Raw genomic sequence first — 27028 nt, forward strand, 5'->3', positions numbered from 1 at the left:
TATATTTTAACATCACTAAATCTTATAATTTGTGATATGATAATATTTTTAGTATTTTATTCGTCAACGAAACATCTATACTATTATTTATGAAGTGATTTTGCTGATTTGTCACATTCTCAACGAGTTTAGCTAATTTTGCTTATTTGTCATATTCTTATTAGTTTTTAGATTAAATAATCAGTTTCTTAATTTAGATAATATAAGTATTTCATACTTTATAATTAATTCATTAATTTGAATAATATAAATATTTTAAAATTTCTAATTGGAATATGATTATAATTATTTTAACTTTCACGAGATTATTATTAGTTTTTAGCATAAATTATTAATTTATTAATTTAAATAATATAAAACTATTTCAAATTTTCAAACTGGAATTAAAATTATAATTATTTTACACAAGTTAAGACCAATTCTTATTTTCATATGATGTAAGATGTTTTAAAATTTTATAGTTTCATTTTTCTCATTTACTCTAAATTGTCTCGATTATAGTTTTTGACATATATATTTATGTACTTTTGATATTTGTTTTGTAGTTGGAATTCTATATATTTTTTCTTTCTTTGAGTTTGAAAGACTAGGAGCAAGTCGGTTTTGTTACATGGAGTTTGAAATTATGAATTAACTATTCTGAATTACTTCTGTAGTTATTTCTCGTGTATGTTTAATTATTGTTTAATCTATAAAAAAATATGCTTTGATATTAAGTTTAGAGAGTTGCATATGTAATCATGCTATGAAACGGCTAAAATAGATATATTTTTAATTAATAATTAGATTTATCATTATATAATTAACCATAATTTAGCTTTAAAAATAAAACTATCATTAGTGATCAAGTAAACCAATGAAATATTGTCATTTTCTCAATTCGTTTTTTTTAAGTTTTCTTCTAAATTATCATCGAACTTTAATTTTTATTTACTTTTTATTTATTTTGTTCTTGCTTGGATTTTGTGTGTTTTAGTGTTTTTTGGTAATTTAATACATGTTTATGATTCAAAAATACAAAGTAGATTAAGAGAGACCAAAAATTCACATTCTTAATTTACTTTATTGTGTATAATATTTGATATGTAATTATGCTCTTAGGGAGACGTAGACCGAAATAAACATCGAAGAAAACTAAAATGATTAAGAATAAATTATCCTGATGTTTAAATCATGATACATATATTAATAACTATTATTAAAATGAATATGTCCGCATGTGCGGGCAAAACACCTAGTATAAAAATATTCAACAACATCGTCTTGATGTTTCATTTTTATTCTTTCAAATCACATCATCCTCCATATATAACACAAGTACACAAACCATCAACTTCTAATTTCCTGGGGTCAGACATGGTCAGTTACACCGGATCTAGAGTGTTATAATATTATGAAGGCTACACTTTTACTTGATAAAATGTTTTATTCCATGTTTCATCTGGAATATGAAACAATTTTATAAGATTTTCAGATCATAAATTTATAAAATCGTTTGCCTTTAGGACCTATCTTCGGATCTATGGAATTTTGGGATCGTTTGGTTTTAGACCGTAAAGGATCTTTGATTTGTAAGTGGATTATGATAATGATCCTATGACGGGAAATCTAGCCGACAGATAAGGAATCAAGACATTTCTTACTGTTCCAATGCGTCTCTCCATTCTTCCCCCCGTTTATTTCTTAATGATTTTCTATTATGTTCGACCTTAGTTTAACTTTAATAATATCATATGTTAGAATAGCCGTTAGTAAAAAATAAATAAATAATATCATATGTAAAAATATATCATTCTCTAAACTGAAATGAATTTATAACTTTTAATATTCATTCTTTTTTTTTTACGGCAAACGGCTATTCTATTACTCAAACTTGAGGTGGTTTGGGAACCAAACCGGAATAGAACAACCAGTAAAACATAAGGATCTATGAAAAGAACGTGCATTCTTAGCTAGCGAATCCGCAATCTCATTCTGCATCCTTGGGAAGTAGCTGATCTTGAAGTCTGAAAAACACAACCGAAGAGTTTGAATGATCTCCAGCTCTGTTGAGAAGTTGGACCAATCTTGTGGCTGTTCTAACATCGCAATCAGGTCCTTGCAGTCCGTCCCAAACCTCTGACAGTACGAGTGTTGTATCATGCTCTCCATTGCCCACTGTAGCGCTTCCAGTTCCGAGTGTAGTGTTGTCTCCCTCCTCTGCAAGTTCCTTGATCCCATGAGTTGTATCTTCCCCATTGTATCCTTCCAAACTCATCCCATTCCACTAAATTGAGCTGTAGAGGTCCATGAACCATCCACCATACAAATATCACCCAAGCTTAAGGCTTGTGCTTCTTCATTAGTCTGTACCTGTGGCGAAATCGGTTCAGTGTCTCTTGCGTTGTACCAAGCTTGGCACTCACTCTCTGCATACCTGACTAGTTCCAGTGGATCTCTATTTATGCCTCTAAACAAATTATCATTTCTAGCTTTCCATATGTACCAAATTATCCAAGGATAAGAATCTCTATCGTCTTCTGGCTCCGGAATACCATTCTTTCTCCAAAAAAGATAGTCCAAATTAGCGTAAATACTTGGTACCGGGAAGATTTCAGGGCTCGATGGTGTTGATGATAACTCCCATGCTTGTAAGGCCGGTGGACACTCAAAGATAGCATGAGTAACTGTCTCTTCTGGTGCTCCACATCTTGGACAATAATTGTCGTATCGCATGTTACGGCGTACCAGATTCCTTGTTACCTCTACATGTCCTGATATTAATTGCCATATAAGATGGCAGATCTTTTGTGGCGCTTTTACCTTCCAAGCAAAGGCTTGGAGTTTTGTAATGCTGGGTTGTAGAACTTCTAAATCCTCCTCATCCCTCATCAAGTTTGTAGCAACCCAATACCCTGATTTAACAGTATACTGTCCATTCTTTGAGTAGCTCCAGCAAAATGTATCACGTCGATGGGTAGGGCTTATGGCCAAACTCATGATCAGCGGAATATCTTCTTGAGCTATATATTGTTCCAGTAAACGAACATCCCATTCCTTTGTAGCTGGATTGATAAGACTGCTTACGATCATCTTTGGGTTCACTGCTGGAGCCCGGACCGAGCCGGTCTAGCTGACGTCGAAGGGATCCAAAGGTCCTCCCACACATTAATTTCATACCCTGAGTGCACCTTACTTCTGATGCCCAAAAGTAATAGCTTCCTCGCTGCAGTCATACTTGTCCATACATACGATGGGGTATTTGCTGTGCCCATTCGCAATGGCGAACTGAGACGATAATATCTCCCCCGAAGAACTCTCGCTACTAATGAGTCCGAAAATTGCACAAGTCGCCAAAGCTTTTTAGCTAAAAGAGCTAGATTAAATTCATGGATCATGCGGAACCCAATTCCCCCCTCCTCTCTAGGCGCACACATCTTTTCCCATTTTGCCCAATGGATTCCTCTTTTTGGAGGGTTCGAGCTCTACCAGAATTGTGCAATGGCACTCGCTAGATTCTCACAAATCTCCAAAAGAAGAAGAAAGGTGGACATGACATAGGTCGGAAGAGCTAACAATATCGATTTAATCAACACCTCCTTTCCTCCCTTGGATAACCATCTACCAGTCCAGCCATTCACCCTATGTAGGAGCTTCTCCTTTAAGAAAGCAAATAATTTGCACTTTGATCCACTAATATCCTCTGGGATTCCTAGATATGAGCCCATCCCGCCTTCGTTTTGTATACCAAGAGTATTCTTGATTTGCTGCCTATCATTCGCTGGAACCCTTTTACCAAAGAGTAATGAGGATTTGTCAAAATTAATGCGTTGGCTTGATGCTTTCTCATATTTCCTTACTACTTTCATAACTTCTTCACATTCACGGGGCTCCGCTTTATAGAAGAAAAGGCTATCATCAGAAAAGAGAAGGTGAGATACCGAGGGGCAAGCGCGAGTGACTCGCATTCCCTTGATTCTCTGCTTGATTAAGAAGGCTAACGAGTGCTTCCGTGCATAGAATAAATATGAAAAGAGACAAAGGATCTCCTTGGCGTAAACCTCTCTCTGGAACAATGTTTCCCCTTGGTTCTCCATTCATGAGGACTTTATACTTGACCGAAGTGATGCATCTCATAATCCAGTCAATCCACATTTCTGCAAAACCCATATTTCTCATAACTGCCTCAATGAATGACCACTCCATCCTATCATATGCTTATATCTGTTTTTATGGCCATCTGTTTAACCCGTCCTTCTGGTTTAGTTCTCAAGGCGTGGAACATCTCATGAGCTATCATGATATTATCCGTAATCTGTCTCCCAGCTACGAAGGCTGACTGGGTCTCTGATATTCTCTGTGGAAGAACATTCTTTAATCTTTGGCATAAGACCTTAGAAATTATCTTGTAGCTGACATTACATAAACTGATAGGTCTAAATTTAGTCATCTCATTCGGTTTTGTCGTCTTAGGGATTAAGCAAATATTTGTATCATTAAGGCCCTGTGCCATTGTCCCTTCGAAAATGAATTGATTAACCATACGAGTTAAATCAACTTTGAAAATATCCCAAAACTTCTGGTAAAAGAGTGTTGTCATTCCATCTGGTCCTGGAGCTTTTTTCCGGATGCATAGCAAACAACGCCAATTTAACCTCCCATTCAGTTACTGGGGCTGTAAGCTCCGCATTTATCGTCCCATAAATAGTCGTCAAAACCTCTGATAGCGCCTTAGCTATATCCTCTGGGTTAGACGATTCAAATATTTGCCAAATAGCTAGTAGCAATGGCTACTAATCCCTCCTCATCCTCCACCAAATTTCCATTTTCATCAAGAAGTTGCGTTATCCTATTCTTTGCTCGCCTTTGCTTCACCAGTGCATGGAAATATTTTGAGTTCCTATCACCTTCCCTTAACCAGAGGACCCTACTTTTCTGTCTCCAAAACATCTCTTCTGCCTTAAGAGCAGTAGATAGCTCCTTCAGAGCCTCCGATATTTCCTCTGAAGTAGCATCATCATTCGAATACAGCCCCTCCACCTTCTCTTTGAGTTCCTCGACTAGCTTTTCCGAATTCACATTGTTTTCTCTCCTCCATTGACTCAAAGCTTTCTTACAGCTAGCTATATGCTCCATTATATTCGCTTCAGGAGGCAGGTCCTCTGATTTCCAGCCTTCCAGAATGACTTTCCTTAGCTCCTCATTACACAGCCAACGCTTATCAAATTTAATTTTTTTCTTTTTCCTGACTGGCTTTGTGAGAATATCCGCAAGGATCGGATGATGATCCGATCCCCACAGCCTAAGGTACTTTGTCGCTGTATGAGGAAACTTTTCATGCCAATCTTCATTACCCACTGCTCTATCCAATCTGCATTTAACAGTTGTTCCTCCTGATCTTTTCCCAACCCATGAAAGCTTATTCCCAGTAAATGGAAATTCCAGCATTCCACAGTGGCTTAACATCTGCTTAAAAGGCAAGAAGGAACCATCGGAACGCTTTCTTCCTCCCTCTTTCTCACTGTGATCAATTATTTCATTAAAATCACCTATCATGAACCAAGGTACATTTCTTGTGGTTGATAAACGCGTAAGACGTTCCCATACTTGTTCCCTACGCTCTAATACAAGGTCTCCATAAACAAACGTCATAAAGACTTTTATTCCATCAATGACTGCTTCGATGTCAATCATTCTGTTATTTGAAAACAAAACATTAACTTGAAATTCATCCATAAACAAAAGAGCTAAACCTCCGCTAAGACCAAGTGACTCAACGGTAAACAAATGATCAAATCCTAATCGGCCTGAATGTTTTGCAACAGTAGCCTCCTGTTCTTCGTCTCAGAAAGAAACACAAGTCTTGGGTGATGCTTCCGACACATCTCCGTAAGGCGTCGAACTGTGAGGTCGTTTCCAATCCCTCGACAGTTCCAACTGAGTGTCCTCATTGATAACGGTGGGATGAGTTTTTGGACCTCATCGAACCATCACCTTTGGACCCGTTTGACTCCTTTTTGGAACCTGACCGGTATCGTCCCGACTTGTCAACTCTCTCTGATGCAAGTGAACCAGAACGAGCCGTTCTTTTACTTGGAGAACCCCGACGGAGGATCTCAAACATCCGGCTTGAGCTGCCCAACGGGGCACTTCTCCTGACGCCGAGTCTCTTGTGCTTCACCTTCTTTTTCTCATCCACATTAGCACGATCAGTGTTCGATAGCTCATCTCCTTCCATCTCCATGAGCTCATCTTCCAAAAGATCATCCTCATTAACATCAATATCCACTAATCCGCTGTCCATATCACTTAAAGCTTCAATAATCTGCTTATCCATGGGGCCTTTTGCTTGTGGAGAAAACGTGAGAAGCCTTCCATCTGCAATGTTGTCAACCCTGCTCCGAACCGTCACGTTTTCTGTAGATCTCAATCGTGACTGAGTGACAATTGCACTAGCCAGCTTCCTAGTACCAGGTGTGTCCTCTTTTTTTTCCTCACTACTCGAGAGGTCATTACCGAAGTTCAAAGGCTCCTGAGGTCCCGCACCTAAGAATTGTTCATATGGAACAATCTCATTCTTCTTGTCAGCCGCACCACTACCATTCAGCTCAGAGTCTGTTGTGTTAATGAGTTTTGGTTTAACTCGCCACAATCGTCCTTCATTACGATCATAAGGCCCCGTACGAGCACGTCCACCACCATACATGTCGCTCCTCCTGGACTCATCTTTGCGCCTGATAATCCTATCAGCATGACTTCTATCACTTCGATCCTTCCCCCATGATCGGGAGTAGTTGTTGTTACTCTCACGTAGCCTATTACGCAGGTCCGGCCTTATCTCATACTCGTGAGAGTTACGAGAATACATCTCATTTTTCATCAGCGAAGACTGATGATGGTTACGGTCACTACCTTGAGTATCACGAGCACTTTGACAAGCCGGTAACTGCATGCGTGTGAATACATCTGATCGTTCCAGTGAGGGTTGTGTGACTTTGATGGAGGGACAATACCCTTTCTCATGTGAGAGCATGCCACAAGTGGTGCAATGCTTGAAGAGCTTATCATATTTAATCTCTATCGTGACCTCATCTCCTTCATATTCAACCTTTCGGGAGAACTTCAAAGGCCGTCGTGAGTCGACATCAATAAGCATACGTCCTTCCGTGAGCTCAATAGTATCAACATGACCAATTCGGCGACCTATATTCTTTACGTTCGTGTCTGTCCACAGATGGATAGGGAACCCGATCAACTGTACCCAAAACGGAATGATCCACGGGTAGTCGTCATGAACGATTTGCTCCCAACAAACCAACACGAACATACAAAAGTTATAATGGAATGGACCCTTTGCCATGATGTAGTTAAGATCCTCCACGTTTGAGAAATTTAACAAAAACTTCCCATTCCCTAGATCATTAGCCGTGATTCTCTCTGCCAGGCCCCATTGTGCAGGCATCGTCTGAAGTAACTTCTCGACGTTTTGCTTCTTCGGGTTTAAAACCTTCCCGATCAAGGTCAAGCCAAGCTCCTTAATGGCAAATGAATCATCTCGATCCACCAACTTGATTGGCACGTCATCATCTTCATATAAGACCCCCTTGCCTTTGATATCCGCATGATGCGCCGACTTCATACGAAACGGTGACCCCATGTTCTGGGGAATGACCTACCGTCTCTACGGTCTTGGTCGGAGACTCAGCAAAGACTGAGTGTTGAAATATCACCGCTTGAGATCTCAGCAAAGACTGAGATTTGACAGGAGCACCGCTGAAAGATTACTGACCGTATGGTAGAGATCGATCGAACGCACCAAAGAGTGTATTGACATATACGATCAGGGATCAAGGTGTGTTTCTTGGGGAATACGTCAGTAACCTTTCTCCTCCTTTGCTACGAATCCAAAGAGACCACAAGGAGTGTGGATAGTCTCCCTTGTGCCGGAGAGGAAGCTGTCAGGAACGCATTGGGACTGGAATTATATCATCTACTAGGGATTCGTTCGTGTTACGCGCATGACCGTTGTTATTGTTTTTCTTATTGATTTGGCTTTCAAGTATTTTTTATGTTAGTTTGCTATGATAGTTTAGTGTATTTCATTTTATAGTATCGTCTTAATGTGTTTGTTTGATTGTTATGCGTAACAAATTTTTTCCATGACTAAAGATGATCAATTTTAGTTTTGTTTAGTGGTAGTAAAATGTTTAATATTTTGCATTAGACTTTCATGTTGACCATAATGTCTTTTTGTTTATTCTCATTTATTTATATTTACATATTGGTAGAAAATTTGTTAATAGAATTAGACAAATATTTGCCCAAATTTTAGTAAAACGAAAGAAAAAACATTTGTCCCAAAGAAAACTTATAATAAAGATAGTTTATTTTTGATAAATAGATAGATTTTTTGATAAAAAGATAGAGTTTAATCGAAGACTATACAAATAATTTCCTCATTTGTTTGTAATGCTAACATAAGTTGCATCTTCTCATGTTTTTGTTGGGATGACATGTAATTGTCGATTTCACTGTTTTCAGTGTTGCCACATAAGTGAGATTATTTCAGTGTGAATATCTCGTGGGCACTTTTCTATTCTTGATATGGTATGAATTCGTCTAGTATTTTGTAATTTTTTCAAGTGATGTGATAGTTGTTTCGGATGGATGGGTTTATGCTAATTGCAGTGTTTTGAAACTTGACCGACGGGTTGGACCGTGACTTGCTCTTTTAGCCGATTCCGGATTGTGTTAAAAATCAGATTTGAATTAAACCAGTAAACCCGGTCAAACACTGGTCAAACTCGCTAAATCCGATTATCCAATTTGATATTAAAACCTAGTTTTTTAGAATTCAAGTTTAAAAAAAAAGTTTCAAATTTTAGAAAAATTTCGTAAAATATTTGTATTTTTTAAAATATCTATCTAAATAATTAGTTTTCATTATAGTTTAATATTATTTTTGAAGTTATCATTTTATTTTCATATGATTTTTTATATTTTAACAATGATATAAAGTTTTAGAAGAATCATTTTATAGTTATACACACACACACACATATATATATATATATATATATATATAGTTAATTTATTTATAATTAAATTAATATTTAAAACCTGGTTGAACCGGTCTGACTATTGACCGAGATACAATGCCGAGTCAATGTCTTGTCCGATATTTAAAACATTGGTTAACTGTTTAGTTTCCATTTGTAGTGAACATTATTGTTTTGTTGTTATGGTGAGAGTATTTTTTGATGTATTTACTATTGCAATTCATAGCAAGGGTTTGTAACATTTATAAAATATTAAGTATGTGTTTTATTTGTTTTGGATCAAGGGATTAATGTTGTCCATAAATTTTTCCCGGGTCCTCTATGATTTTATGTGTTTTTGGACGGTTTTGGTGTTAGTTGTTACAAATATACATTTTAAAAGTATTTATTTTATGTTGTTAATATAGTGATTTGCAGGATTAGTTTGTAACAATATCTTAAAACGTTGAGGAGTATTATCTTTTAAAGTTTGTTAGGATTACTGTATAAATCACATGTCAAACTTGTAATTCTATGACTTTCAATCTATTAGATTCAGATATGTTATTTGTTTAATAATTGTAATGAGTTTTTGGATTATTCAATATTCATCGAGAATCTTTATATATAAAGAAAGCATTGTATCTCTCCTGGGCATGCCAGCTCGGATTCCACGCTGGAAATTGAAGCTCCCACGCGCTGCCACGTCGGATACGCACCGTTCATTACGGGCTTCGCATTTGGGCTTCATGCTATGTTCGTACGCGGCCCGACTACCCCAGTCTCCTGGTGGAACCCTAATCATCCTCTACGCTCGCCTTTGTGATCTCCGCTCTCCTTCGATTGGCGCAGCTGCGATCCATCTCCTGTAACGGTTCTTCGATAATCAATGGACTTAAATCGTCTTTAATCACCACTGCGAAGCTCCCTCCTGCGCCGCTCCTCTGCTAGATAAAGATCTCACCGGTACGTATCGCGTTACCTACACTTTAATACTCTCGCGACTCATTCATACTCGAATCTGACCCCTCATCTTTCTCAATGGCTATGGCGAAGGTTTTCTTTTCCGATCTCAAGACTGGGCGGTGCTCATCCGTTGTGGAGGCGAGACTGCTTCGATTTTGGGAGGCTAGGAACGTTAAGCGAGGTGGAGAGCTAATGTGGATGGATCTGCTCATGGTTGATGTCAACATAAGTTCCCCATCCTGATTAGATCTGAACGCCTTTGAATAATATTTTTTTAGAACTGCTGATTTTTTCATATGTCCTTTGTTATAGAAAACTTCGAAACTTGCTGATCTGATCTGGAAATTATATATCCGTAACGTGATTATGCGGTTGACTATTATTTTTTAGAAATGTTGATTTCCCCATAAGTTCTTTGTTAAAGAAATACACGAGTGTTGCTGATCTGATCTAATATTATATTATAGAAATACAAAGCCTTTTATATATATAGAGATTATTGTTTTGGTTTGTCATTGATCATGCTGTTTATTATCTAGGTTTTGGTTCCTGTAATTTATAGTACTGATGATCCGTTTGAGTTTATACTGATGTAGCACTGATATAATCTTTAATGTGTTTCAGTCGACTGTGATGCAATTCACGATCAGTGCTGGCCGTCTCCCACAGTTCCGGGAAAAGCTACATGCCGGGACAATGTTTTCCGTGTCCGGTTTTGATGTCTCCAGATGCACACATAATTTCTGACTCACTGATTCGTCTTTGATGATTCGGTTCAACGAGTCTACCTCATTCCAAGAGTTGACCGAACCTGACTCCCCCTTTCCAGAGGAAGCATTCCGGTTCCGTAACCACTCGGAGCTGATTGGTCTTGCCAATACGAACACTCAGCTACCAGGTATGTTGATCACAGCTGAAACGTCCTTATATGTTGTTGATGCTCTGAGTACATAGAGTTATGATCAGTCTGACTTTGTAAGAGAATGATACCGGTTTTGAATTTGATGTAGACATCATAGGTGAGATATTGAGTGTAAAGAGCACGGTTTGCGATCCTCCGGAGAAGAAGAATCGTGTTATGGTGACTCTGAAGCTGGATAGGTAATTGTCATTGTGTCTTTTCTATATATGTTGTCCATATATTAATTCTGAACGTATTATATGGATGTTTTTGATGACAATTGATTTTCTGATATGTGCAGTGATGAGACTGTCACTTTAAGCTTATTTGACTCTCAGGCTGTTGCTTTCCATATACAGCTTGAGGCTATGAGGGTTGATCCAAAGGTCATGGTCGTCACTAGCATAAATCCCAAGATTATCGGATGTATTGAATTGTGTATTATCATTTAATGTCATAGCACTTTAGTCCTGACAAGTTTATTAATCTACGTAGGTCGTCTGTTTCTTAACGCTATGTCGGGAACACACGTGTATTTTGATAAGAAGACTGAAGCAGGAGCTGCTCTATTCTACAGGTATGATTGTCGTAAATTTACCGTGTGTTCGTGTGTTCGGTTGTTTCATGCGTAATCATTATGCTCTGTGTAGGCTGGTCGCCAGAGACACCGGTCTGCCGTCGGCCGCTCCACTGCTAAAGTCATATGCGAAGGTGGAAACTATGACCATCGCTGACCTCAGCAGTTTCATCGTTTCTGCTGCATCTCAGGTATAATATCTGTTTGTTTTGTTTTGTAATATTTTATTTGTATTGTCAGTGTTCGCTTTCCATGTGAGTCTTGATTATATGTTGCAGGAGATTGATTTTCTGTGCACTGGGAGGGTTGTCCGGATTGACACAGGTAAGGGGTGGTGTTATGTTGCTTGCTCGAAATGCAGTAAAAAATTGCAGCGGACTGAGACTGCATTCACGTGTGGAGTGTGCAACAATCCACAAGCTGTTGGAGCCCTACGGTAAGTATCGCGTCTTCTAAATGAGGATTTACATGCCTGCTGGTGATCTAAACTCACCTTTACCATCTTCATATAGCTATCGTGTGGAGATGGCAATATCTGATGATACTGCGGAAGGAATATTCGTATGGTTCGATGGTGTATTAACGAAGCTGCATAGTATCCGAGCAAGCGAAGCTGCACAAATGCTGGTATGACTCATAAATGTTTACATTCGTGATGTCAAACGCTGAACGACATCTTATTTCTCATTTTTTTCTTTTTTTTTTTCAAGGCTGAAGACGGTGTGAACACTGAGGACACTAGGTTACCCCCGTTCATTGCAGACATGGAAGGAAAAACGTACACTTTCCAAGTGAGGGTCACTGCGTTTAACTTTACCGAGCATCACAAGACATTCACCATAACACGTATTGCTGAGGATCATTGACGTCTGCCAACAGATGACGTCGTGAATAATGTATGTTACGTGTGTATCGTGATGTTCAAGTAGCTCCTTGCTAATTGCATATGCGTATTTGCATATTGTACAGGGAGATGATGACGACGACGATGATGATGATGCCAGTCCGACCATCGAGCCATCAACTGCTGCAGGTGATCAAGGTGGAACCAGTAAGGCGCGTAAGAAGACTGGCGCAGGGGCGTCAAAGGTGGTGAAGAAGGCACGTGCTGGTTGATATATATCAACAATTAATAATGTTCAGACTATCGTTTACGTAATGTTTATGCATGTTTATTTGATTTTGCAAATTTGGATGTTTCTGTTTTGGATATTTCCCATTATATGGGCCCTTTAATTTTAACTGCATGCATTCCTGTTCGGTTTTTATTGTGAGGTGTTAACCTTCCGGTTAGTCTATTATTATTTATGTTAATTTTACGGTTAGTCTATAATTATTTATATTAAATTTTTATGTTACATTGTATGTGTTTAAAAAAATATATATAGGATTTTCTATTGTTAGTTACGTATCTATATAGTAAGCTTTTGTGTTTCCCATGAGCGGACATATGTCTTTATAATGTCGAGTCAATCAAAACTAATATTTAAATTTGATTTCACAAATTTGGATGTTTCTGTTTTAGTTAGTCCGGTATAAAACTAATATTGTCGTGTTCATCATTCCGGTTTATATTTTGGGTTCTTGTCCATTGTTATTCAGTTGTGGTATTCCTAATCGTTATATTTAAAATCCACAAACAGATTGATTTTCTTTACGTGGTTTTATATAAGTTTTGCAGAAGAATTGTATTATGGTTTCAAACATGTTAGAGTGTGCAATGATCGCCGATTATGTATGTTTAGATTAATTTGCTTAATTAATTTCACCATGACACTTATGCAGGATGCATAAACATCAAGTAATTTTTCTCCAAGTCTAATATAAAAAATAAAAAGATTATTTAATTGTATATATCCATTTTTCTTTTATTTTTTTATTTACAACTTTTGGATATTTCAGCTACTTCCTTATAAAACCTATACATTAAATAGTCATTCATTGATATTAATTGTAATTACTCCAATTTATTTAAGCTATTGTAACGTAAACACCGTTATGCAGCATCCAGTATTATGTATACGATTGGGCGAGGACATCTATATTATTTTACACACTAATCATACACATACGCATATTAAGCAACCCAGGGCCTTGACGATTCACCTCATACGGAGTACGTTAGTAATAATGCTTTATTACAATTTATTGGATCTCTTCAAATACGTAGTAAATTTATAAGGCGTTGAGATTATAACTTCTATATAAGCAGAACAAATCATTGCAAGTCTTCACTAAGGAAAACAAGACCAAAGACTCATATTCAGTATAACTTTCTAAAAATATCAATGGAGCCATCCAAACGTTCCCTCTCACGTCTCGAGTCCATGCCTGACGACATGCTGCGGCTCATAGTCTCCAAGGTTGGTGCTTCCTCCTCCGCTGACTACTGTAACACAATGATGGCATGCAAGAGTCTCAATTTCGGCCTAGCCGATCCATTAATTGCCAAAACACTCAACATCACCCCCATGGTGGAGAGACCCAATATCTCTTACGGGTATGGGAAAATGATGGAAAGTCTTTTGGCATCCAACAATCTTGATGCTCATTATGTTAAAGGTATGTGTGAGTACTTCGATCTTGGTAATCCTGATTTGGGACTCTACCACCTTCGTATTGCTTCTAAGGGGGCCCACAAAGAGGCCAAGTACCTTTACGGTGTTCTTCTCATGGCCACGGGTATGATCAGTAAGGGGAAGAAGATACTTTCCAAGTTGACTGAAGATATTGGTCTTGACTCCGTTGAGACAAGCTGGGAGAACGTCCAGGCATCTCTGAGTCATCTTACCGTGGAAATGAAGGAAGTGTACGTGGACTCACTCATAAGCATGGAACCAGAACTCAACTGCCATCCTCCGGGTGTCAACACGGTCTGCTACAAATGTTACCACGCATATCTCATGACAGAGTTTTTTGAGATGGCCTTAGGGCTCAACCCAGCTCCTGCAGCTGCTTGAGGAGATTATCGGTACGCGATGAAGGTGGTTGAACCGGATTCGTGTTTTCGTGTTCTTTTCAAAATTTCTATCTAATCTATTATATCTCTTATATATTAAAAGAGAAGCATTGTAGTTAATGCTTTCACACCAAGTTAGACACGTGTCCATTGGAGAGACACTCTCCAAAAAAAAATTTCCTTATTCATCGGTTCTGTAAACAGATTTCGTAGAGAGTTTCCTTACTCTCCCAAAATAAAACCAACTACATGTATCTATAGCTTTTTCAGGAAATTTTGCTATGAGTTCTCACGTAAAGCTAATGCTTCGGAGTTCTCTCTTGTTCCTTCTTACCCAACTTTTACTTCAAACTCACTGTTATAAAAGAAACCTTCGGAGTTCTACATGGTGACCGACTCAGGAAACGACGACCCAGTGACCCCTAAGCCCGGAAAGTTAATACACGATGTGGTTCGAGACGAGCCGCTCTGGATCATCTTCCAACGAGACATGACCATTCATCTCAAATCAGAACTCATCATGAACTCTTTCAAGACCATCGACGGTCGTGGCGCGTCCGTGCACATCGCTGGGGGCCTTGCATGACGATCCAGTACGTGACCAACATTATAATCCACGGGATTCATAAACGTGACTGCAAGCCAGGTGGGAACGCTAAGGTGCGAAGCTCCCCACGACATTAAGGGTGGAGAAGACGGTGATGGTGTGTCGATCTTCAGAGAGAATCATGTTTGGGTTGATCACTGTTCGTTGTCTAACTGTGAAGACTGGCTTAGTGATGCTATAATGGGCTCGACGGTGATTACTCTGTCTAACAATTACATGACGCATCATGGTAAGGTCATGGTGCTTGGTCATAATGAGACTTAGACTCGTGGCAAGAATATGCAAACTATGAGCATGATTGAACTATAAAGAGTATCATTACTCTGTCTAATGTTGTTCTTGAACGTGACTTCTTCTTCTCACATAACTTTGTTCTTCAATGTGTCAAACTATGAGCATGCTTGAACTATAAAAAATATAGAAGAGTATAGAGAGTCCCGAGAAGAGATAAAACCAAAGGGATTTGTGACACTACAATGTATTCAACGTACCGTTAGTTTGTTACTTGAGAACACCGAAGCATTATGACAACGTTACGTGAGAATTCCGTAATTCTGAAGACAAACAGAACCGAACCGGTCGGTTCCCAGTTTGTAAGTGTATTGAAATCTGCGAATATAACCAATTCGTTGGTTGCTGGCCAAGGCAAAAAATATATGATTTTCAACGAAGATAACCGTGTTTGGCAATATAATTAAATCATTTTGTGCAGGCCAAGGCAAAAATATTTGATAATAAATTCGATTTTAATGGAGGAAACTAAGTTACAAGCCTTAGGATTTTACTCTTATATAACACACACGTACCAAAACCATTATTACTCATCTCAATCACACAAAACCTAAATACTCTTCCCTCATTCTTCTATAATGGCTGCGATAACTGCGAAGTACCGTCGTTTATCGCGTGGGGACGAAAAGAGACAATGTCTGCGAAGTACCGTCGTTTATCGCGTGGGGACGAAACCCTCGACGGTTTCAATCGGCATTATTTTTTTGTTTTTTTAACACCAGTCGTATTTTTTTCTCTTCGCTAAATCACTTCCAAGTTAAGGGCCATAATTTAGAAAACATTTTTAAGAATCTGAGCCAAAAAAAAAACTAAAATATGATTTAAAATGTTAGGCTTTATTTGTTTTGAAGCAGACGCTATTATAAAATATATGTTGAACCATTAAAATATTATTTCAAAAATGATTGGGCCAATTTATAACATAATATAAGGATAAATTCATCAGGCTCAATTTGTATATGTACTAATGTTATTGTTTATGTATACAATTAGATTTTCTGTATATGAAAAAAAAAATTAAAGGACGAATCAATTTTATTTTTAATTAATTTTATGTAAGCATATTAACTTCCGATTGTTATATTGACCAAAACAGTGGTTTCTATATTAATTAATGGTATGTTTATATATTTATCAATCACTTTTTTATTTTTACATATACATATATATATATATGTAATTTAAGTGAATACTTATACAGTTAAATGTTTACCGTAAGTGAGCTTTCTAAATCTATAGCAATTTTGAAAACAAAAAACAGAATTTTAATGGTTCATTTGACTATTAACTAAATTGTAATGAAATGTATTTTTTAAATTCTTTTTTTCCGCAACAATTATCTCGAATTGATTTAATTTTGCATCTGTTTAGAAATTTGAATATGATATGAAAGCTTAACATCAATATTGTCTAAACTTCATATAACATGAAACCAAATAAGTAGTTATAGTCTTCCGGTTATGACCATAAAATCAAAAACTTCAACTATATTAACGTCGCCAATCTTTATCCTCCTCATTAACACCCGAAACAATCAATGCAAAACAAACTAATATCCAAATTAATCAGATTTAATGTTTTTTTATCTCGCAAAATACAAATTTAATCATCTCATTCCGCGCAAGGCGCGGGTTATCACCTAGTGGAATTTATTCCATGAGTTTTTTTTTTAATATATTCTCTGTCGTGTTGAGTTTATGCTCAATAATTTCAGTTATATGCTTTGGTATTTTCAATATTCCATGTCATGTTGAGTTTAGGCTCAGTACTTTAAGATTTATGTTTTAATTCATAATTAATAAAAAAACCCAGAAAAAAATGTTAATTTCCCAATTAAGTAAACAACAAAACTCATCAAACTCTGGTATCTGAAATATTTTCATAGACAAATAAATTTAGATATGAATAAAACGTCCATAATGAACATACGAATCTATAATTAAAAAAAAAAAAAATTGGGTTCGGCCCATCACTAAGAAAAGTATTTAATTTCCCAATTAAGAAACCAACAAAACTCATCTAACTCCGGTATCTGAAATATTTTCATAAACCAATCTATAATTAACATACGAATCTATAATTATTCAGATCTAAACTTTGCACCTGCATGTACATAACTTCCGCTACGTCAGACCCACGCAAAAATATAATATCATTCCCTACACGCTACAAGTTAACATGCAATGCAATTGCGACTACGGCTCTAATCAAACACAGACACACTGATATACATTTTTCCATGTCATTCCATTGATCCAACTGAATTCAGCGTTATGATATTATCAAGCAAAAAAAATAAAAAAACCAAAGTTCGTATGACATCTGAATAAAAATTAACAATACATAAAATTCTCTATAAATAATCTTTAAACCTACCAATACATCAAATAGTTGTCGTTTTCTATTATTTTTTGGTTTAACCTAAATTTGATTGAAAATAAAAAGAAAAAATTGGTACTAAAAAAATGAAACAATAACTCAATATTATATTTTTAATTATATAACTAAATAAAATTATTTGATGAACATTTAGTTATATAGTTTATGTTTTTGACTTTTTTCTGAAAGATTTTTTTGGTAACCATACAAACTATTCAAAAAATTATCTCTTTTTGAAATGATATTTCCATATTTTTTTAAAAAATTACTTTTATGAGATTTGTTATAATAGACTAATGGTTGCCATCGCATTTATTCACGCAGCCAAATATGGAAACTGATTAAGTACACATATTTATGACTGACCTATATGGTAACGGACGTTAAGATACACATATGGAGGAACAATAGTATTCAGAACCATTTTAGCCAGAATCCGATTACCATAGAACCTGTGTGGAGTTATCAAAATAATGGTGAAGATAGCACGTAAAAGAGATTTACATCCTGGTGCGAGTGAGCCAAGGAGTGACAATGGAAGAAGATTGGGTGCGTCCGGAGAAACATCATGCGACCGCGTAAACACGGGAGTCTCAACTACTGGTACACACAACGAACTTACAGTTCTAGCCAATGAAATTGTGAACGTGTTGTCGCGATCTATAACCATCCCACCGTATACTTTTTATCAGGTGATCAAAAAGCAATCGAATCGCGATTATCCCGACGTGCACGAATGGCTATTCGGTCATCTAAACAACCTCAATCGCCTTCAGTTGGTTAGTAGCTATTTTCGTGTGTCTAGCAGTAGATTATATTATCATCATTCACCTGCATTAACTTATAGAACGGACTTTACGTAGCTAACACGCAGCCCATGAAGAAACGCGGAGTTGGCAGACCAAGGATTATCTCAGGTACAGATAAGGAACAATAGCGTTCTTATATAATGAAGAATATAAAGATACAATGCTTCTTTTATACATAAAGATATTTCTAACAAGATTACTCAACACGAACAGCTTCTCCACCAACAGCATCTGATTCAACCAACGCTCATCCCCCCGACACTCCTTACGCAGTATCATCTCGGATCGCCAGACAGCTTCGGCTATCAATACGTAGACAGACTAAAACAGCTAGGTTGACTGCGCCTGCGTCCACATCTGGTAATAATTTGGACATGCCTAGCTACTATCGAGTTAAACCAAAAATATCTACATACATTCTTACGCTGCCACCGTCTTACAGCGTCTTCGTCAAACAACTCAAGAACTAGGCACACGGCGCCTACCTCAGACGGTCCAAAAACTAAACGTATGCTGAGTAAACCCTGGAATCGTTGGATAATATTGTCCCATCCCATAGACATAACCTGACTATGTTTCCTTCTGATTCAGGTACAAGAATCCGCAAGCCATGTGACAAATGGGATATAGTCTCATGTCCATCGTGTAAAGCATTACTATGGAATGCAGAAGCAACTGGTGTCCAGCCGAACAGAGATGCCAAACAGTTTAGTCTATGTTGCCAGAGAGGTAGAGTGAGGCTTCCACCTGTCCGAGAACCACCCTCTCCATTGTTAGAGCTCCTAGAGACGCCTAAATTCAGATCTCACATCAGAGTTGCAAACAGTTTGCTTGCTTTCACATCCATGGGTGCACAGATTGATCATAGCGTTACTGGGACCCCTGGACCTTTTACATTTCGGGTTCATGGCCAAATCATTCATAGAATTGGTTCTATGCTACCTGACGATGGTAACGATCCAGAGTATTTGCAGCTTTATATTTTCGACACTGATAATGAGCTGGAAAACCGAAAGAGGTCTTTTACAAAAGGTTCATCTCAGCTGGCCGTGGATGATACTGTTATCCTCCAGTTGATTGAGATGCTAGATATTAATAATCACCTAGCCAAAACCTTCAGGCATGCGCGCGACCGTTTTCGAACAACCGGGAAAATTGAATTCAGCATCACATTGGTCAGCCAACCAAGCAGAGGTCGTCAATATGATCTTCCTACGGCGAGTGAGATCGGTGGACTAATAATTGGTGATTTGTCTGCAACCTCAGTAGGAAGAGATATTGTGGTTGAGCTCAAATCATCTGCACTGCAAAGAATAGGTGATCTACACCCATTACTGATGAGCCTTCAGTATCCATTATTGTTTCCTTACGGAGAAACAGGTTACCATGAGCGATTGCCATATGAGGGGCCTGAAGCATCCACTGTGAGAAGAACATACATGACGATGCGAGAGTTCTATGCTTACCAGCTACAAACTAGGCCATCGGAAGGTATGACAATCATTAAAGGTGGAAGATTGCTGCACCAGTACATTGTTGACGCCTATGTAGCTGTAGAGACGGAGCGACTGCGATTTTTGAGTCTAAATCAGAAAAAACTCCGAGCAGACCTGTATAACAACGTATGTGACGCCGTTGAAACTGGCGATGCGGATGCTACACAAGTTGGTAAGAAGATCATCCTCCCTTCGTCCTTCACTGCTGGACCCCGGTACATGTCTGAAAAGTACCAGGACGCAATGGCTATATGCCGTTGGTATGGGAATCCTCATCTCTTTATCACTGTCACTGCTAATCCTAATTGGGTGGAACTCAGTAACCATCTTGATGCGTATGGAGGTGATTCTGCTAATAGCCGACCTGACCTAGAATGTCGGATCTTCAAAATCAAGCTTGATGAGATGATGGCAGATTTCAAAAAGGGAGAGTTCTTCCCTACGCTGGACGTAGGTAAAAAAACTATAAATAGAATATTATTTATTAATGATCAAATCCATCGCAATTGTATTATTTAAAGTAATTTTAAACTAATACAATTTAGTAGAACAATATATTTAAATTTTTTATGACTACTTATTAATACATGTATTATTAATTAAAAATTATAATTTACAATTATTATGTATGGTTTCATTGAAAATTCTTATGAATTAGAAATTTTAAAAATCCATTTGTACACTATATTCATTATTAACAAATAATATATAGATCTTAGAGATCACTTGATATTCACTTTTAATTATATACAATTTTATTAATAAATATTTTAGTTTTAATATAATATAGTTTTAAAACTTTCTGTTTTTAAAATTAACAATTTTATTAATATATATATATATATATATTTTTGCATATCAACACGATATTGTTCCAAAAAAAAGGATAACAACCCAATATATGTATGAATTATCTTTTTATTTTAAATATATTTTTAAATTATGGATAATTTTGGTTTTTATTAATTGTAAACACTCACCTAAACAAATAAACAGTACCTTCGTATTTCATTTAATTTATTCAATAAGGATATACACGATATTAACCGTGATAGTTTTTAACGGGAGAGTTTAATTGTCAATATAAAATTATTATTTATGTTTCATTGAACATTCTTACGTATTAGAAATTTTTGAAATTCATTTGTACACTATCAAAATACTGTGTAACGTGGAATCAATTATACATAGTTAATTACTAAAATAACTTTTTATATATTCATTAAGAGTAACAAATATATATTAGTTTATATTTTATTAATTCAAAAATTAGTATGATAGCTTAATATTTATGTTTTCAAAAGCATTAAATCAAACATCAGATATATATATAAAAGAAAACATTCACATATTAAAAATATTTTACTAAATATATTTAAACAATTTGAATTAGCACATTAAGAGAAAATAATAGTCAAAATACTACAATTTCCCGTATTTTATAACAGAAAATTTAAAAGTAACAAAAATATAAAACATTAAATGTTAAACTAAATAAATATGATTTTATGGAAAATTTGAATCAACCGAAACATGATTCCGATGTAACGTATACAATAATATATTATAAATATGTATATAAAATGGCACATTTTAGATATTTTAAACTTCTTTGTCATGCCGAGACAAACTTGCCAAAATAACACATCTATCATAATTGATAATATCATTGGATGGTAAGCTTTAAGATACTAATTATATTCCATTAAGAGGATAATTAGATTCATATAGTATCCCATGAGTTTTTTTTTTTTAAGTAATTGTTAATGTTATCGGAATGGTTTTCATTCTATGTTATCATCTAATGTATCTCTTTACTTATTATTGTAGCTGTCTACACCATTGAGTTTCAGAAACGAGGTCTGCCCCATGCCCATATTTTACTATGGTTGAAAGGTATAAAGAAGGAAGTAACAGCTTCGGTTATTGATGAATACATCTCAGCTGAGTTTCCCGATAAAGAAGTTGATAGAGAGGGGTTTGAGCTGGTTGAGCGGCATATGATGCATGGTCCGTGTGGTAAAATGCGCCCCAACTCGCCATGTATGGAGAAAGGAGAGTGTACTAAGAATTTTCCTAAACCTTCTTCAGATCAGACAAGAATAGACAAATCTGGGTTTGTTGTTTATAGAAGGAGAGCTGGTACTGGAGATTTTGTAGTCAAGGGCGAGATCGAGCTTGATAATCGTTTTGTTGTGCCTCATAATCTTGGTCTTCTGAAAAAATATCAAGCCCACATCAACGTTGAATGGTGTTGCAGAACCAGCGCAATCAAATATCTTTTCAAATACATAAAGAAAGGCGTTGATAGAGCAACTGTCCTTATACATAGGAATGAGCCAGACACGAGTAATGAGATCAATAATTTCCTGGAATGCCGGTATATATCAGCTTGCGAAGGTTCATGGAGATTGTTTGCTTTTCCTATACACTATAACCAGCCCAATGTTGTGAAGCTCCCCGTACATCTACCAGGTGACCATGTGATGGTATTTGACGAATCTGCTGACTTATCAAAGGTGGTATACCGAGAAAATATTGATAGGTCAATGTTAACAGCGTTCTTTGAGGCATGCGACACGTATGAGGAAGCTAGGGAGCTGACCTATGTTGAATTCCCTTCGAGGTTTGTCTACCATTCGAACGATAGGATATGGACGCCAAGACTGCAAGGGGAAGCTATAGGGAGGGTCGTGTATGTCAGCCCAGCGTCTGGTGATAGATACTTCTTAAGGATGTTGCTGAATGTTGTTAGAGGTCCTAGAGGTTATGACGTGTTATACACGGTAGGGGATGTGGTATATAAGAAATTCAAAGAAGTGTGTTATGCACGAGGACTACTTGATGATGATAAAGAGTGGCATGAGGCAATAGAGGAGCCATCTTCATGGGCAACCGGACGGCAGCTGAGAAGACTGTTTGTGCTTATCTTGGTTTATTGTCAAGTCGTAGACCCACTCAAGCTTTGGGAGCATACTTGGATGTTTTTGGCAGAGGACATACTGTACATGAAACGAAAGGAGTTTCAATTTCCAGGTCTCGACTTACAAGATGAGCAGTTAAAGCAGTATATACTGCTCGAGGTTGACAAACACTTAAAAGAGCATAACCAGTCCCTAGCAGACTATGATGAGTTGCCTCAGCCAGATACTTCAATACTATCAGAGATAAACAGCCAAGTTTTGCGGCTGGAACTGATGTATGATGTCGAAAAGGAGAAGGAGACGCATAGAGTATTGTTCTCGGCGATGAATACGGATCAGGAGAAAGTATATGCTGCTGTTCTGAAGTCAGTTGACGAGCGGTCGGGCCAGTTAATTTTTGTCTCAGGTGCCGGAGGCACAGGAAAGACATACCTATACAGAACTATTATAGCGAGGGTTAGGTCAGTTGGCAAAGTAGTTATACCGGTAGCTACAGCTGGCATCGCAGCATTGCTGCTCCCGGGAGGAAGGACAGCACACTCACGGTTCAAATTACCTCTGAATCTAGATGATCGTTCAATGTGTGAAATTCACAAGGGGTCAAGTTTAGCTGCATTGATCTCTAAGGCAGACCTGATAATATGGGATGAAGCTCCGATGGCACACCGACACGCTTTTGAAACCTTAGATCGTTCCTTCAGAGATTTTTTATCGCATGAGTCTCCAGAAGCCAGCACACTGCCCTTTGGTGGCAAGACGGTGCTTCTCGGCGGGTATTTCCGGCAAATTTTGCCAGTTATTCCACACGGAAAAAGGCCAGACACCGTTCTCGCATCCATCAGCAAATCATATCTATGGAAAATGGCGCGAGTATTCACCTTATCCATCAACATGCGGCTGCGGCAAGAAGACAAGGAATTCGCAAAATGGATTCTACAAGTCGGTGATGGGGAAGCTGATGCCTTGGCGTCCAATAAACCAAAACATGAGGAAGGGAATCAGATTATTGTGGATAAAAGGTTCTTGATCTCTCGCTCAGATACACCACACGAAGCTTTGGCACATGCTGCATATCCTAACTTCCTCCAAAACTACTGGGATAAGGACTACCTAAAAGAGAGAGCTGTGATGACACCTACCAATAATACCGTACATGAAGTGAATGCTTATCTCCTCTCTAAGATCCCATCACAGGCTAGAGAGTATTTGAGTTCTGATTCAGTGGAGTTAGAAGCTACGCCAGACGATGATTGGACCACCCACTACCCGCCAGAGTACCTCAATTCACTAGAGTTTTCGGGCCTCCCAAACCACAGATTGTGCCTCAAAGTTGGAGCTCCGGTGATGATGCTGCGCAATCTTAACCAGGATCAAGGTTTGTGTAATGGTACAAGAATGGTGGTTACTCGCCTAGGTAACAGGGTTGTTAAGGCGAGAATCATGACTGGGACAGATGTTGGAGAAGAAGTTTTGATCCCTAGGATACAACTTAGTCCCACCGATACCATGCATCCATTCACCTTTAACCGAAGACAATTCCCAATCAGACTGTGCTATGCCATGAGGATCAACAAGAGCCAGGGTCAAAGCCTGAACCAAGTTGCTTTATATCTTCCTCGCCCTGTTTTTACTCATGGTCAGTTGTACGTTGACATGTCTCGAGTAACAACTCCGAATGGGCTTAAGATTTTAGACGAGACTTCCGATATGAACGGTGAAGAAGGAGTTACTAATATTGTATACAAAGAAATCTTTAAGGACGTCCAAGTGACCGAGGTTAGAGCTACACATTTACTTTATACTTTTTATATACCCCAATCAGTGTGCATTGACTAATTGTCGTTATTTTCATTGCATATTGGTACGACCCATTCCTCTCAGTGATCGGAGAAACACGGCGTAAGCATCGATTTGGACAAGTTCTCTTGCTATACCGAACTTATTTTAAAATTTTTTAACAACAGTTTATTCTCAGGACATGCAGTCAATTAGTTGGTGACCTTATTACGTTTACTCAAAACATTCTGTTTTGGTTTTATATGCTTCAAATACTTTCCGACTAAAATACTCAAATAAAAATAACATATAAGTATCTAACATATAAGGATATATATTTAAAATGAGACATAGCAACTGGTATGATGCATAGATCATCAAACAATTCACTCCAACGAAATAATTAAAATTAAATTATTTGAACGGTTTTAGGTTTGTACAACTGAAGCAATAGCTACTGGTATTGTCCAGACATCCATATTCCTAAATTTCATAAAACTACCAATTACTTAACAACGTATCACAAGACCCTTACAAACCATCAAACTCTCATGCATTCATCCTTCCAGTAACAAAAAAAAAAAAAAAAAAAAAACCATGAGACATACTAATACGTTAGCTTCAAGATCGTTTTATAATGCACACCCCGCCCGTAGGGCGGGCCGATCCTAGTTTATTATAGATTATAAAGATACAAATTTTCAAGGAAGGACATGTGTCGCAAAATCCCCCTGCCACTTTTCATGAGAAGAGAAGAAAGTTAACTTTATCTTCACACGAAGATGTCTAGGGGAGAATTGCGCGTGTTTTATTGTTGTTAAGTATTATTTTTTTTAATGATGTAATTATATGGTCGTTTTTATTTGTTAAGATAATTATTTGACGTTTTTATTTTCATATGAAATTTTTTATAATCGAAATAAGGTTGTAGCATAGTTGACGTTGAATCTAAAGGATGTACCGCTGGATAGATACCTTTAGCTATATGGCATTAACTTGGAACTACGTTTGTTACGTAATAATAGGTGATATGTTACTATATTCCGTGTTAACTTTTTTTTAATAATGTATATAATAGTACTTGTTATTGGTGTGAGCTTCTCATGTAGACCATATTGAATTTCAATAACTTTTGCATTTATACATTTGTTGATTCTAAGATTAACAGTGTAAGCGGCAAAATTGTATTTTATTTTTTTTTTATTTTCGAACATTACTTTTTCATGATGATTTCTCTCTCTTTCCATATTTTGAATTTAAATAATCACCATCTATATATTTCGTTTAACTTTTTCTGGTGTCTGATGCTTCTTACCATCAACAATTTGTTTTGTGGTTAATCGTGACTTATTTTCTTCGAAAATCCATAAACTATAAGTTGTAGTTACTTAACCACGAAATCTACATAATAGCCACAATTATTTTTTCTAAATGACTATTTTGTGACTATCTGTAGCTATGAAACTACGGCTACAAATTTTTTGTAGCTAATTTATAGCTATATTTATTATTTTTTTGTAGTGTGTTCAACCATAAGTTTTAGGTCAATATGAAAGAATCCCAACTGTAAATGCATTATCAAGAATTATTATTTGATTTAACAAAATAAAAACTTAATATATGAATATAGGCACGTGGTTATTTACATAAGATATACTCTTGTTCTTGAAAGTAAGATTTTCTAGAGTATGCACGCTTATTAAGAATTTAATAAATGTTTATAATTTAATTTATTTTTTATTTTATTATACACTTTCCAATAACTTTCCACCAATGAAATTTAATCAATTCAAATATTCTCAATTAATGTTCCTCAAAAATATAAAAAAGTACCTTAACAATATAGAAAATCTATCTTTGTGGAACAAGAAAAAAAATCTAAAACTTCTTAATTTCAGGAAAGGAGGGTACATTTTTTTTTAAAAAACTATAAGAATTACATTTTGCAAGCCAATGTTTTGTAGCTGTGAGTACTCGGAGAGGAGAGAGGAAAGATGAGAGAGATGGAAGAGATGCTTGGAGGGCTAAGAAACATTCTGACGACGGTTTTCCTGTCAGCATTCGCCGGATACTTGGTAAGCCCGGTCATGACTGACGTCACTGTCTCCGCGGTTTGCTCCGACCTAAACGATTCATGTTCACTCGCCGTTTATCTCACCGGACTACAGCAAGTGGTAACCACCTCTACTTATATGGGACTATATGGATGCATATTGCTCGTTTGCTGCGATTGTTTTTAATCTTCAGTCTCTTTTTTTTTTGATTAATGACTATTTGATCATTTGGTCACAAAAATGCTTTTTACTCACAAAAATGATTTTTACTC

General features: G+C 36.9%; 4 protein-coding genes across 4 annotated transcripts; all 4 read left to right on the forward strand.

Moving 5' to 3' along the window:
* The first annotated feature begins 10064 nt into the window (after positions 1-10064).
* On the forward strand, positions 10065-12577 carry LOC106417529. Its single transcript, XM_013858320.1, has 12 exons — positions 10065-10196; positions 10523-10534; positions 10608-10695; positions 10813-10881; positions 10994-11084; positions 11186-11310; positions 11380-11461; positions 11535-11652; positions 11740-11897; positions 11974-12088; positions 12172-12252; positions 12431-12577. Exons 1-12 carry the CDS (start codon positions 10065-10067, stop codon positions 12575-12577), a joined length of 1218 nt encoding a protein of 405 aa, XP_013713774.1.
* A 1172-nt stretch (positions 12578-13749) lies between these two features.
* LOC106393036 (F-box protein At2g35280-like) lies at positions 13750-14421 on the forward strand. Its single transcript, XM_013833788.2, has one exon. It carries the CDS (start codon positions 13750-13752, stop codon positions 14419-14421), a length of 672 nt encoding a protein of 223 aa, XP_013689242.2.
* Positions 14422-14805: 384 nt separating this feature from the next.
* LOC111209450 (probable pectate lyase 18) lies at positions 14806-15291 on the forward strand. The gene is made up of 2 exons (XM_022709359.1): positions 14806-14979; positions 15067-15291. Exons 1-2 carry the CDS (start codon positions 14806-14808, stop codon positions 15289-15291), a joined length of 399 nt encoding a protein of 132 aa, XP_022565080.1.
* A 2879-nt stretch (positions 15292-18170) lies between these two features.
* LOC106393035 lies at positions 18171-25261 on the forward strand. Its single transcript, XM_048749583.1, has 6 exons — positions 18171-18476; positions 18545-18614; positions 18720-18866; positions 19098-20456; positions 21833-24164; positions 24243-25261. Exons 1-6 carry the CDS (start codon positions 18171-18173, stop codon positions 24760-24762), a joined length of 4734 nt encoding a protein of 1577 aa, XP_048605540.1. The 3' UTR covers positions 24763-25261.
* The last annotated feature ends 1767 nt before the right edge of the window (positions 25262-27028 follow it).

Source organism: Brassica napus, chromosome C3 (assembly GCF_020379485.1).
Source record: "Brassica napus cultivar Da-Ae chromosome C3, Da-Ae, whole genome shotgun sequence".
Lineage (NCBI taxonomy): Eukaryota > Viridiplantae > Streptophyta > Magnoliopsida > Brassicales > Brassicaceae > Brassica > Brassica napus.